This window comes from Podarcis liolepis (genome assembly GCF_965112155.1).
Source record: "Podarcis liolepis genome assembly, chromosome: 10".
Taxonomy (NCBI): domain Eukaryota; kingdom Metazoa; phylum Chordata; class Lepidosauria; order Squamata; family Lacertidae; genus Podarcis; species Podarcis liolepis.
In genome coordinates, this window is record NC_139562.1 from 63,302,940 (window position 1) to 63,317,121 (window position 14,182).

Consider the following 14,182-nt stretch of genomic DNA (forward strand, 5'->3'; position numbering starts at 1 on the left):
GGGAAGAGAGCAGTTCTATAGGTGGTGAGTTGTGAATGGGTGTTTATGTGCATTTGGGGTCAGGCTGATCTTGCCTTGGTGGCATTTTTGCCGGCATAGCAGTTGGCTCTTTTCTTTTCACCCATGGAGGCCCTTTCCCCTTTGCTTCTGCAATCCCAGATGCAATGAAATACAATCAGACATCAGCATTAAAATATCAGTAATTATTTACACATTTGTGCCTTTGCCCCTTCATTCGTAAAGAGACATTGATCAGAAATGGCACATAAGTAGAAACTTAGTATTTTCCAATTAGCCATATTTCCTTTCGTTCTAGCCATATATTGCCATAAATACATTGTATGTGAAGAACTGTCATTGCATTTTGGGTCTCCTTTGCACACATCTAGGAGCTGCTTGTCTCAGAAAGAGATCTATTGTCATCTACTGGGGGACATAACAACAGAGATTTGTGGAACTACATGGGAGACTGTTTGGATCCAGATTTTGGCACTTAGTAGACCCATTGAAATCAATGGGATTGAAGTTAGTTGTAACTATTCAGCTCTATTAATTCCAGTACGTTTACTCTAAGTTTGGGTCCAAGTTTAATGATTTACTTAAGGCATTTGTTTTTGTACAGATATGTTGCTAGGCTAAACTGGCAGGTCTATACAGATGCTTTGGGAGAGAGGTAGAGGTTGTAAACAATGAGATTAGCGGAAACCAGAAAAAGTACAGCCTGTGACAATTACATTAAATGTAATTGTCACAGTCTGTACTTTTTGTGTTTACCTATAACCTCACTTTTTGTGTTTGCCTATAACCTCACTATAACCTCAATTCCGTCTCCGCTCCTCCCCCTGCTGCCCACCCAGCCAATTTACCTGCTAATTTAGGATAATGCATCTGCTGCAGTGGGCTCTGGTCCACAAAAGCTTATGCCATAATGCATTTGTTAGTCTTTAAGTTGCCGTTAGACATTCTGTTGGGTTTGTAGCAGCAAAGTAACACAGCCTTCCCCTTCTGGAAACCCTACTGGAAAGGTGATCAAGTGTGCTTGGACGTGGACCTGAGACAAAGGTTTCACTAACAAGGTTGTGTGTGTGTGGTTGTTTTTTTTTTTTGGGGGGGGTTCAAAAATCTTGTTCTGCTAATGTGAATCTGGAGGGATTTTATGCATAGTGGAGAGTATTTGCTGTCTATCATTTTTCCTGTTTTATGACCATTCTTAGTCTTAGCATTGGGGAGAAGGAACTTCATAGCACCATCCTGTACATACCTACTCTGAAGTAAGTCCCATTGTGTTCAGTCTAGTTTACTTCCAGGTAAGTGGGAAATACATAGGATCTGATCTCTTATTTCCTCCTCCCTCCATTTAATTCTTGACGCAGTGTAACTCGCATTGTCTGTGCCAAATTGGTGACCAGACAGGCATACACAGACACTCATTTATCACACCAGCAAATTTATAACTGTAAAATGTTATAAGAGCAGTCATGACTGTTATTTGCCTCTGTTGTTGCTGGATGATCCATGACCAGTCTTACATTTCAGAGACAAAATGAGGTTAACGCTTCTGTATGATCCTAGATGTGATAGTTGCAGCATCCCTCTGATTCTTTTTATAAACATGTAATTCTGGTAATTAATGGAGATGTCCTGCCCCTCTTTATTCACTTGCCATTAATGTCCCCTAATGACTCTCCTTCTGTTTCCTTGACAGAATTCTTCCTTGTGGATATAGTATTGTGAATCTGGGGTTTTTACCATAGGGCTAATTTAAATGTGATGTGGGAGTTTGTGAGCAGCATTTACCACATTTAAAATGTACTATCAGGACCTGGACTGCCCTCTATGCTCACTGCTGAATTCACCTGAATTGGAAGGATTGTAAGAGAGCTTCCTGTTCTACCTGAGCTTTGCTTGAGCAGCAAGGTCTCTGGCTTGCTCCTTAACCCCACTTCCAGGTTGATCCTCTGCCTCTGACTTCAGGCTAAGCTTGATCCTTGACTCTTGCCACCTAGTTTCCCCTACAATTATGACTTCTCCTTGGTCCTGACTGGCTTGCTGGCCTCATGGCTCCTGGTTCCTAGCTGCTGGCTCGCCTTAGACCCACCTGGCACTGTTGTTGTTGTTTAGTCGTTTAGTCGTGTCCGACTCTTCTGACCCCATGGACCAGAGCACTCCAGGCACTCCTGTCTTCCACTGCCTCCCGCAGTTTGGTCAAACTCATGCTGGTAGCTTTGAGAACACTGTCCAACCATCTCGTCCTCTGCCGTCCCCTTCTCCTTGTGCCCTCCATCTTTCCCAACATCAGGGTCTTTTCCAGGGAGTCTTCTCTTCTCATGAGGTGGCCAAAGTATTGGAGCCTCAGCTTCAGGATCTGTCCTTCCAGTGAGCACTCAGGGCTGATTTCCTTCAGAATAGAGGTTTGATCTTCTTGCAGTCTATGGGACTCTCAAGAGTCTCCTCCAGCACCATAATTCAAAAGCATGAATTCTTTGGCGATCAGCCTTCTTTATGGTCCAGCTCTCACTGGACCAGCCTGGACTCTCACTGGACCAGCTCTCCATCCTGGCACTAGGAAGGCGAAATTAGAGCTCCCCCCAATGTTGTCCCCGTCCCCCAGATTAAAACTGTGTATGTTTGCCATAAGGAGCAAGACATTCAGGTACCGGTATTTTGATAACCAAGTTTCCTCCGACAACTGTCAACCCTGTTCTTAGGGAACTGCCATAGTAAATTAACCAAAAGCTACCACAGAGATATCAGCATTTTCAAAAGGGGTCCATGGCTTGGCTTTTGAAAAACAAGGGGCCTGCAGTACTTAGCTAACTGGGAACCACAAATATGTGCTGTAGTGATTCTATGGTTTCTAAAATATAAGCTGAACTTTGCTATGGAAAGCAATAGCTATACTGTATTATTATTATTATTATTTATTTCAGTTACGAGAATGAACCTGTGTTTCCAGATCAAGAGCATTGCGGGGTTTTTATTAATTCTGGATTTTCAGCAAGCCGGGACAAAGGTAGTAAACAAATACATTGTCACTTTTGTTGAAGCCCAAGGGCAGGGAATTTTTTGTCCATTTGAGGGTCACATTGTTGTGGGGGACCTTCTGGGACTGGAACCAGATGCAAAAGCAGGTAAAGCAAAGGATGTGGCTCTTAGCCAGGTAAGCAGGAGGCATTACCATGGTTCAGGGACACATTCCAGCAAGGTGGAGGCACTTGAGGAGGGTGCGGAACAGGCCTGGGGAAGGGGGTGGTCTGGGAAGAGGGGATGTGTCTTAGGGAGGGTGAGATAGAGTGGGATAGAGAGGCCTGGAGGACCACAGCTGATCCCTGATCCAGAGATTCCCCACCCCAGGTTGAAGCAGAAAAACCCAATATTGACGCTTTACTTCTTTGACTGGGCCTCCCTTTTACTGTCTGGCTGCGATGCCTCTGGCAGTATGGAAACAGCAGAGAATGGATCAGAGGAAATGTGGCAGAAGGAGTTTATTCTGAATGCCAGTCTTCGATAAAGAAGACTGCCTCACAAGTTACCTAACTGGAGTGGAAATAACTTCTTTTCATCTGGAAATACCCCTTTAAAAACTCAGTTTGCCGGCTGTCCTCCAGGTGAAACTGCTAGAGCAACAATCCCTAGCCTGACCCCCTCCAGCTGTTGAACTACAGCTTCCTGGCCATTGGCTGTGCTGCTGAAAATTTGAGTCCAACATCACCTGGAGGGCCACAGATTGGGGAAGGCTAGAGAGAGAGAGAGGGGAGAGCAGTCCTGTGGCAAAAAGGTGCAAGGGAGTTGCAGATTTCCACCTTTTTGCAAAATGAAAGACAGCCCTGGTGTAAGGTCTGCTTATCTCAAATATAAACTTTTGTACAGCAGTCGGGGGGGTTGGGGGGGAGATGTTTTTGCATGAAGACACAGGAATGGTTTTTAACTTTGTACATAAGTAAAATTAGAAAATTTCGTTTTTACAACAGTAGTGTTTCCAGCGGTCTAATATAAACATAATTTGATCTCTGCAGGCACAACAACGGCGGACAGTTCAAGGTAGGTGTTTTGTTGTTGTTCATATTTTAATGATCATTAACCTTATTTTCATACAATGTGGGGGCACATCCCTGTTTGATAAAGTGTGTGACTGGGGCCTTGATTCACAATAGTGAATAATAATAATAATAATAATAATAATAATAATAATAATAATAATAATAATAAATAATTTATTATTTATTATTTATACCCCAGCCATCTGGCTGAGTTTCCCCAGCCACTCTGGGTGGCTTCCAATCGAGTGTTTAAAAACAATACAGCATTAAATATCAAAAACTTCCCTAAACAGGGCTGTCTTCAGATGTCTTATAAAAGAAACTGAATGGAGAGTCATATAATTGTTTGTAGAGTTGGGAAGGGACCCCAGGGGTCATTTAGCCGAACCCCTGCAATGCAGAACCTCTTTATTTCCTGTAACCAGTTTTAAGAGGAAGCTAAGTGGTGAAAACACAGGAGACTTTGGTTATTGCAAAAAACAGGGCAAGATGTGACATAGTGGAGGGCGGGATTGTTTGTTTTTTAATTAAGTGTTATATAGTGTTTTGGTGGTTCTGATGGCCTTTGCAAGCATTGGCGGCTAGAGATCTTATTCCTCGCATTGATGTACACTTCAGTCAGAAAAGCGGCTGATAGCAGAGGTAATAAGGAAGGAAAAGAGCTGGAGAATGACTTCTTACTCTTCTCTGCATGTACTGCTGCAGATGAGTCCCATTTCATTAACAGCACTTAATGGAAGCTATTCCTATGTGCTGCATCACTCTGAAATTAAGTGCCGCTGTTTGATCCTTCAAGGACCAGGGAGGAAATTCACACAGGCTGTGTCAGGGTGTAAGACAAAATATGGCCAGTTCACAAAATTCCTGGCTCAGGATTTTGCTTAAATATCGTCAGCCTTAAGAAAACAAGGTGGATCATTTGGGCCTGTGATCTTATCCGAGCTGGATACAGTGACAGCTGAAAAACTAGGAGCAAGAGGAGGCTACGAATCTGGTCTCTCAAACTTTAAACCTTATTTGGGTGTTCATTGGAAAACCCATGGAGGAAGAATTGGGCCCACACATGCTATCTCAGCCTCCAGTGTCTCCATCTCTGCCAGCTTCATCCCTAAACTTTGCATCTTTAACAGGAAGGTCTGGCAGGAGATTCTGTACACATTGGCTGAATATATTTCTAACTGAGAAACCTACACTATCGGGGAAGAGTCTTTGGAAGTTCAGTTGAATGCATGAATTTCCATGTTTCTGAAACAAATCATGCTTGGCTCATAATACCCCAGAATAAACCAGAATAGGTAATTATATATTTGGATGCAATTAGTAATTACTTTTTGCCATTTGCTTCACCCCACTTCCCTCAAGCACAGCTAGGGATGGGGGAGGATTTATCTTCAGTTCACATATAAAGATGAACCACAATTTTGAAAACAACAGAGGAACTGAGACACATCCAGCCTTTGAAAATTGCACTCCATTAATTTTGCAGTGCCTAGTAATTTGTGCAAAAATGCATACGCTAAGGTTCGGTGTGCATAAAAGTATGTATTAGCAAAATAGCATGCAATTATAGGTTATATTTGGAGAAATGGATTGACTAAAATGTATGTACAGTGGTGCCTCGCAAGACGAAAAGAATCCGTTCTGTGATTCTCTTTGTCTAGCGGTTTTTTCGTCTTGCAAAGCAAGCCCATTGACGGATTAGCGGGTAAGCGCTATTAGCAGCTTTTAGCGGCTTTTAGCGGCTTATCTGCTGATCGGATCAGCTGATAAGCGGCTTAACGGCTTAGAAAGGGGGGGGGGAGGAAAAAACCCCGCAGGAACTCGCAAGGCATTGTCGTCTTGCAAAGCAAGCCCATAGGAGATTCGTTTTGCGAAGCACCTCCAAAACGGAAAACCCTTTCGTCTAGCGGGTTTTCTGTCTTGCGAGGCATTCGTCTTGCGGGGCACCACTGTATTAGACAAAACAGCATATCAGTGTGTATACTGGGAGAAATTAACACTTAAATGCTGATGCATTTTCATAAGGATTTTTTTAAAAGAAATTTTGTTAGTTGATATAAAAATGTAAAGAACTGAACTCAAGATGGGAAGAAACCCAGAGAAACTGAAACTGACAGATTTACACATCCCTAAGCCCAGCCACCCACTTCTCTTGACTCTCATCAGGTACCACTGAGCTTTGCCCTTATTCCATCAGGTTCCGCCTTATTACCAACCGGCTTCTGCCCTTAATTCCAGGGCTCCATTTCACTGTTCACTCATTCTGAGCCGCAGGAGTCTCATCAACCTTGCTCATTGTTTCCATTACAGGACCTGATTGCACAGCAATATTTGCTGCCAATGCATCTCTCCCCAGCGGCGTTTACCTGATCAAACCAAAGCATTTTCATAAGTCTTTTGAGGTAAGGTATGGTTCTACAATTACATTCTGAGCCGCAGGTTCCATTTATGATGAAGTGTTATTGAGAGCACCCGTTTTTACAAACGCCTTGTCTTCTGAACACTTGCATGATCTGGAGGTCTGGACCTGTATACTGATGGCACACAGCTCTACCTCTTACTTCCATAATCTGATCCCGGAGAGGCATTGGAAACTTGAACTAATGTCTGGAACTGGTATTGGCAGGGGGAAGGAGAACTTAATTCAGTCAATTGAGAGAACTGGCAGGTGATGTACAAGCTGTCTCCAAACTTCCTCTGAAAGGTCAAGGGTGCAGCTTAGGTGCACATCTGGAACCACCATTGTCCTTGAATATTCAAGTTGTGCTTGTGGCCATATTTTATAAGTTTCATCTGGTTTGCCAGGTCTGGCCATTCCTGGTGAAGGCAATTCTGACTCATACCCTAATTGCATCCAAGTTGGTTACAATGTTCTTTCCATAGGGGTGTCTTTAAAGACACTTTGGAAACTCCACTTGGTTCAAAATAAGGTCATAAGATTGTTGGTTAGTGCAGCATGGCTGAATCATACTACACCGACCCAACACCAGGTTCACTGGTTGCCTATTGGGTTTTGGCTTCAGATTCTGGCTGATACTAACCTGAAAAGTCCTAAACAGCCTCAGGTTACCTTAAGGCCTGCCTTTGTGCATACAGGTGAGCCCTAGACTCCTGTTGTCTCTGGTCAGACTTTGCAGGTGTTTTGATGGGCGAGTGCCAGGATGGTGGTGCCACAGCTCACGCACTCCTAAGGAAAGCCATCTGGCTCCCTTTGCCCACTTTTGATAGTCAATTGTGTTTAGGATCCTATAATTCAGATCAGTTACCTACCAACGTAAATTTCTAGGTATTCTGTGAAAAGAGATACGATGGTGGATGGACTATTATCCAGCGACGCAACGGACAAGGGGTGTATGGTGGACCTGAGAACTTTCGGAGGTGGATGTCTGAATACGAAAAAGGATTTGGCCATGTTGATTGTAAGTAAATTATTCCCCTCAACTAAAATCTTTTGATCTGTGGACTTACCTTTAGACGTCACAATATGTGCACAAATGGATCTTATTGATTGATTTCAACAACCAACCTACATGTGCAGAATTTCTCAAAGGTCTCAGACAGAGGTCTTTTACCCCGTCCCATTTTGCCACCTGATTATTTTCAAGAGGTGGCAAGGATTGAACCTGGGACCTTCCACATTCAAAAGCCTCTGCTATGATCCTTTCCCATGTACGCACAAGTAGAAAATAAATGTAAAGGTACCCCTGACCGTTAGGTCCAGTCACGGACGACTCTGGGGTTGTAGCACTCATCTCGCTTTACAGGCTGAGCGAGCTGGCATTTATCCGCAGACAGTTTTTCCGGTCATGTGGCCAGCATGACTAAGCCACTTCTGGCAAACCAGAGCAGCACACAGAAATGCCATTTACCTTCCTACCAGAGCGGTACCTATTTATCTACTTGCACTTTGATGTGCTTTCGAACTGCTAGGTTGGCAGGAGCTGGGACTGAACAACGGGAGCTCACCCCGTTGCAGGGATTTGAACTGCCGACCTTCCAATAGAAAAGCACTAGGCTCTGTGGTTTAGACCACAGTGCCACCCGCATCCCTAAGTAGAAAGTAGGAAGCTAGAAACTGTTGTGGCTCTCAAAACTGCAGGCGTTTATTTCCTTGCATTCAAGATGATGTACAGTTGGCGATGGCTACATGAAAATGCAATTTTATATTTTCCAGTTGAACATTGGCTAGGGCTTTTCTACATTCATGCTCTGACCCACCAGAGAGACAAAAAATGTGAGCTCCGAGTGGACATGAGAAACTGTGAAGGGAAGAAAGGCTATGCTGTATACAAGACCTTCGAAATTGGCAACGAAGATGAAAAATACCGCCTTTCTTTGGGAAAATACAGAGGGAATGTGGGTAAGAGATTCAGTGATGATGTGTGCAACGACTCCCATGTTTACCAGTTTAGCATCTCTCAAAATCGGGTCCAGAACCAAGTAAGCTGAAAAACATTATTGGTGGGTTGCACCCCTGGAATCAAATTCTGATTTTCCTGAAGCAGCTACTCAGGCAGGATTAACCTTCCAGAGCCATTGTAGCCACTTAAGAGTCACACTGGCCTGGCAGCAGTGCATTCATGGTTTTAAATAAATACAGCTGCCTTTAGATAGGTGTGTAGTGGCTGGATATAAGCATAATTTTAGCAATACGTCAAAAGAAGTATCAGTGCATTTTGCAATTGAAAATAATTTTAATACAAAGGGGAAATGTACATGTAACTCATATATGGTCCTTACACAACTGCACTTTCAAAATCGATTTTGATCCAGGGAATACCTCTTCTAATGGGAGAGGTAATTTTTGCTGATTCCCCCTCCCCCTAACACCCCCCCCTAGAAAAACAGCTTACATGATCTGGGGAACCCCCCTCCCCAGGACACAGTGGAAAATGGAGAGGGTCTGCAGGGTAAAAAGGGATATCCCTCTGAAAATCATCTTCTGGATCAAAATACTTCAATGAGTGCAATGGCCCCAGTTGGGTTCTATCTGTTCAAAGTTTTTATATTTGGTAAAAATAAGAATTATACGAGTATTTTAAAGGGGGGAGAACAAAGAGTGTGGGTATACAGTATCGTGAAGGTGACTGTTCCAGTTGCTTCCATTTAGATGCTGCACAGGTTCTGGCACTTGATAAGGGACATCTTACCAATTCTACACCTTCAGTTCATGTGCGGGAAGCTTTTGGTCCTTTAAATGTTGTTTCCCTACATCTCTCATCAACCTTAAATAACCATGCTTGCTCAGCCTAATGAGCCTTGTAGTTCAATAACTTCTGGAGGACTGAAGGTTCCCCACACTTCCTTCAGCCCATACTCTTCTTGTTGCTTTTCTTCAGATAACCAAACAATACAAATTTAGGCCTGTGTTGAAGCAAATACTTGGTAATTTGATTCACACTATATTTTGCAAGGGCATTTTACTTACCATGAGGCAGTTTCAGAGCCAAGTGGAGAATGGCAGCTGCTCTAGACTGATACCTCCTAATCGCAACGTGGTTAAGATTGTAAAAAGGTGTGTTAAATCACCAAGGAGTTCAATACAATTTGTAAAAGCTTCAAGAACAGCCTGCTGTTCTTTTAAAAACATGTGTATTTGTTTTGGTGTGTTGTCATGTTGACATCCCCAGGGTTATGGCAGTTAGAATTATTTGATTTTACCAAAAATATAAAAGCAGAAGTACTGTGGACAACGCTTGAAGTAAAACAAATTATACCAGTAAGCCAATAAGAATTTGCCTCTCTTTGCCCCAAATGCCCTGATGCATGCAATTAATGAGACTTAAATTTAGTTTTTTTTTCTTCTTGGTTTAGGAGATGCATTCAGAGGGCTTGAACCCTCTGAGAATCAAGATGGCAATTTCTTCAGTGCGGTTGATAGTGACAATGATGACTGTGGCCCGTGTTTTGTGGGTGATGAGGCATTTGACAGCTGCGCTGGCGAGCTCTACGGTTCTGGGTGGTGGTTCAGTAACTGCGGCATGGCGGATCTCAACGGGATGTGGCATCCCAAAGACAGCTGTAGAGGTTGGGTATCTGGTGTGTACTGGAAAACATGGAGTAATATTGATTCACTGCTATTTAGTGAACTCAAGATAAAATGTACTTAGCTGTAACAATGTCAGACTCTCCAGCCTGAGATGGCTTGAGAGTTCGTTTCCCTTTCTGCAGCAATTTTAGTACTAAACCATCCCTGTGTTACTATGAATGTCAACTGCTTAGTAGCAAATCACTGTGTATGCAACATATAATCAAGTAGCAAGTTTGACTGATCTAAGAAATGAAGTTTCTGCGATTGATTGTTGAAGTCTTTCTAGTTTTTCAGTAGACGTAGTCCCCCCTTCCCCTCCCTTTTTGCCAAAACCATTTCAGTAATAAGGAACATATATTTTAGTGGAGTCATAATCCTAGATATACTTCTACTGTCCCCTGTAGAACAAATTAGCTAGGAACACACCCATATTTCCATCAAACCCCAATGCAAAGAGAGAGGATGAAAAAGAGAGAAGTAAAATTAAAGACTTTGCTTAGTAACAGGCAAGACAGTAGAGATGTGTCACCTGTGCCTTAGCAGTGCAACAGCTCCCCACCAGTTAATTTCTCTTTGATTATTCCCCAAATAGTTGCACCAAATTTCAAAGTTTATGGAATTTCCCCTCCTGGCAAAAACCAGCCGTTTTCTGTGCTGCTCAGATGAACATCTCGCTCCCCCACCATTTTCTTCCTGGGCAAAAGAATTGCACACAAGAGCCAAGCTAGTTTTTTGTGTGTTTTGTAAGTGGGTAGGGGTGTTTATTACTGTTGCTTGATATCTGCTCAGTTTTGTATGCTTTGCCCAGCTGAATGGAGGCCGCAAAATCCTTACCCTACTGTCCTAGAGAGAATAAAAGTGTGCTGTTACCAAAGCTAGAATTTAGAATTTGGGTTTTACAACTAAATGGGCTGGAGGAATTTAGGAGACAATGTCATTAACTCTGATTGCTGTTGTCAATGCAATGATTAGTGCATTCCATTAAACCATGAATTGGTTTATGCAATGCAATTTATATCACATTCCTTTGTTGCTTTATTTCCTTCAATTTTCAGAATATGCCATTTGCTTTTTTTCAGATTTCATAAGGCCGTTAAGCTTTGTACACCAATAAACTGTTTGATTCATTCCAGTTATAGCCTTGAGTCTGTGGGCATCACTAGCTGTGCTTTACTTCCTGTTCCACTGGGTTGCTGCTCTTCTTCTCCATCTGCTTTCTGAGCGTGATGTTAGTAATACACACTGCTGACAATCAAGTGGTAGGTTTCTGCTTTGCTTTTTATTTCTTACACATTTACATGAGAAGATTTCACAATGCTACTAGGAAAAATATACACATTAACAAATTTACACTAATGCACATATTGCTGTATCGGCACTTGGCAGCATGCTTTGCAGCACAGAGGAGAATAAAAACTTCTACCATGCTAAGCAGGGCGCAATGACATTATCTTCCTAGTTATGATCATATTTTCCATGGATCCCATTCTATCCTTCAATTGTCTTTGATAAGCATGCTTTTCTTTACAGAAGCATCTTGGCACTGGCAGCTTTCGATGTGCCACAGTTAATGAAAACACGTTGCTGAGTGTGTTTGCGATGCATTTTAAGAAAGCTCAGTTATCTTTGTAGTAGTTATTAAAGTTGATTCGCAACAGGAAATCTTCCAGGTGAGGCTGGTACCCCCTGTTTACAAGCTTAGTTACTACTGTAAGAAGAGAAAATAAAACACTTGTTTAATATGGCAAGAGATATACAGATCAGTCAGCCTCAAATCTCTGTCGCTCTGATATTCCTCTCTTAACAGTGTGCACAAGCTCAATGAGGTACGCAAGCTGCTACCCTCTTTTATTTGTCCTAGCAGAGGTTTCATTTCAGTTGAGCCTATTCATTTCTACAGGTTCCAACCAAGAACACTTTAGGCATCTGCTCTTTTATCGTAAATATTTCGCTTGCCCACGCTAACAAACTCGATTAAGCACAGCGCTCTACAGATTTCACTTACAACTGCTGCAAGGTCTGTTGAGCACACCAGATTCTGAGCAAACATACATAGGACTGAAAGCAGAACGCCAAGTGGAAGGACTACAGCAGAGCACATCCTCTACATGCCAACAGGCCAAGGTTCAATCTCTAGCATCCAGGAAGCTAGCGATGTTAAAGAGCTGTGTCTGCAATTCTGGAGAGTACTGCCAGCCAGAGGAGACAAATACTGGGCAAGACGGACAAGTAGCCTGACCCCAATGTAAGGTAACCTATGTTATCTTCTATAGGTGCTGCTCTTCCTGTCGAAGATCAAGCAAGCTTTACACAATGGCCTGGTTCAGACATGACATTGATCCTGCTGGCCAGAGCTGACAGGAACTGCAGTCAAACAACATCTGAAGCATATTGGGTTGGGGAGGGCTGGTTTAAAATAGGAACACAGTCACGACTAGGACCAGGCGTGAAATATCACCAGTTAAACATCACAATATAGTGATGTATCACGATGTCTGAAATAACACTGGAAAAGGCTGAGAAAGTGGCTGGGCTGTGGAGGGAGAAGCGACCAGGAGAAAGGGAAGGAAGCTGCCCACTTGCTTGGGCAAAGGAGCTCCAGCCCACTCCCCACCTCCCTCTGCAGCCCAGCCCCAGCAGAGGAAACATGAGAAGTTGTTCCTTTCGCACGTTTGTCTTTGCCAGTGCAAGTGCCTCTCTCCTCCTGGGCCCACCCTGCTTGCTTGGGCAAAGGGCAGGTAATTTAAGCTGGCAAGACATTGTGGCTTGCCAGCCGCCAGCACAGCGCAGGAATGTGCTGTGCTGGTGGTGGCCAGGGAGCCGCAATGTATTGCCAGCTCAGAAAGTGTGAAACCAGTATTTTGATCTGAACTTCATACTGGTTTCAGATGATGAACTGAAACATCACCCGGCTCATGTCCTGTTGCCCCATCCCTAGACCTTGAAAACTCAGAAAAGCAGAAGAAAGCTTTTCCTGAATCTCTGCACTAAGCAAACTTGCCAAGAAACACTAAGACTTCCCAGCTGTCCTGTGCAGAGGATGTTTTTATTTCCAAACTGAGTATAAACACATCTTTGCAATACCTCAAAACTGGGAAAATTGTGCCCCTCTGCCAGAAGTTGCTAGACTACAACTTCCATCATCCCTTACCATCGGCCATGCCATCAGAGGCTGATGGGGAGTTTGGGGACAGCCCCCAGGTTCCCATCCTTGCAACAAGAGAAGTCTTACCGTTGAATAAGAAATGGGAGTAGTACTTGAACGTGTTATAAGACTGCTGCATTAAGCCAAAGTTGGGATGAACAGCCATTTGTTTGCTGGTATCGAAACTCCACGACTGAGAAATTAACTGGCTACGGAACTTCAAAATGAGGCTGAAGATGCTGTGAATAATGTTCATTACAGGGGCTGCCTTTTCAGTCAACAACCCTCTGTCAAAAGAAAAGAGATGGTTTTGATATTAAGTTAGCAAGCAGCAATACTTTTCATCTGCAGCAATGTTTAGGAGCATCTTAAAGAACATGCCTGCTGAGGTTTGATCGCAGGTGCAATTTTTGAATCGTTTCGGATAGGAAAGACAACGTGCCAGTTATATAGTGAATTTGTGTCCTTTGTATCTTCTTACCATTCAGTACTAGGATATAGTTATCCTGAACCAGCTCGCCAGTTATCCTAAATAACATATTTTGATGGACTAGATGCAGCCAGGTACTGTAATATAGCATTTACTAAGGCTTAGCTTGTTTCAGATTGCTACTGTAAGTCAGGGATGCATTTGCCCATGAACTGGAGTGGGTGGGCCTGGCCTATATATCCATATATCGCCCAGGACCGGTATTAGGGGCCGATCGCAAGGACAGCTTCACTCAGTAGTATATCGCTGGCGAAACTGCCGCCTCCCGAGTCCCTCTGCTACCAGCGCCCAGTGCATTGAGGGGAAAACAAGCAGCAGCTGGGTGCTGGGACTCATGAGTGGTGGGCGTTTCTCCAGCGATATACTGTTGAGTGAAACCGCCATTGCAGTCTGCCCTGATACTGCTGCAGAGGGAGAAACAAGCTGTGATACAGCTTGTTCTTCCCTCTGTTTCAACAAGCCCCCCGTCACTCTGG

At 43.4% G+C, this 14,182-nt stretch overlaps 2 protein-coding genes across 7 annotated transcripts in view; one reads left to right on the plus strand and one right to left on the minus strand.

Moving 5' to 3' along the window:
* Positions 1-231: 231 nt before the first annotated feature.
* On the plus strand, positions 232-11,204 carry LOC310687906 (angiopoietin-related protein 5-like). Of its 5 annotated transcripts, none has more exons than XM_083463815.1 (6): positions 232-4,041; positions 6,351-6,442; positions 7,327-7,459; positions 8,215-8,400; positions 9,855-10,079; positions 11,151-11,204. In XM_083463815.1, the coding sequence occupies exons 3-6, from the start codon at positions 7,423-7,425 to the stop codon at positions 11,183-11,185; spliced, it is 483 nt and encodes a 160-aa protein (XP_083319941.1). In that variant the 5' UTR covers positions 232-4,041; positions 6,351-6,442; positions 7,327-7,422; the 3' UTR covers positions 11,186-11,204. The 5 variants fall into 5 exon arrangements, with proteins under 5 accessions (XP_083319941.1, XP_083319942.1, XP_083319939.1 ...); XM_083463816.1 differs by having other exon boundaries at positions 9,855-10,067; XM_083463813.1 differs by having other exon boundaries at positions 9,855-11,204.
* Positions 11,205-11,331: 127 nt separating this feature from the next.
* TUBGCP6 (tubulin gamma complex component 6) overlaps positions 11,332-14,182 on the minus strand; it is a 34,798-nt gene continuing 31,947 nt past the window's right edge. For both annotated transcript variants that reach the window (XM_083463251.1, XM_083463250.1), the window contains exons 25-26: positions 13,304-13,503; positions 11,332-11,779 (exon numbers count right to left, since the gene is read on the minus strand). In XM_083463251.1, the coding sequence (XP_083319377.1) occupies positions 11,688-11,779; positions 13,304-13,503 (292 nt within the window). In that variant the 3' untranslated portion in view covers positions 11,332-11,687. The remainder of the gene's footprint in view (positions 11,780-13,303; positions 13,504-14,182) is intronic.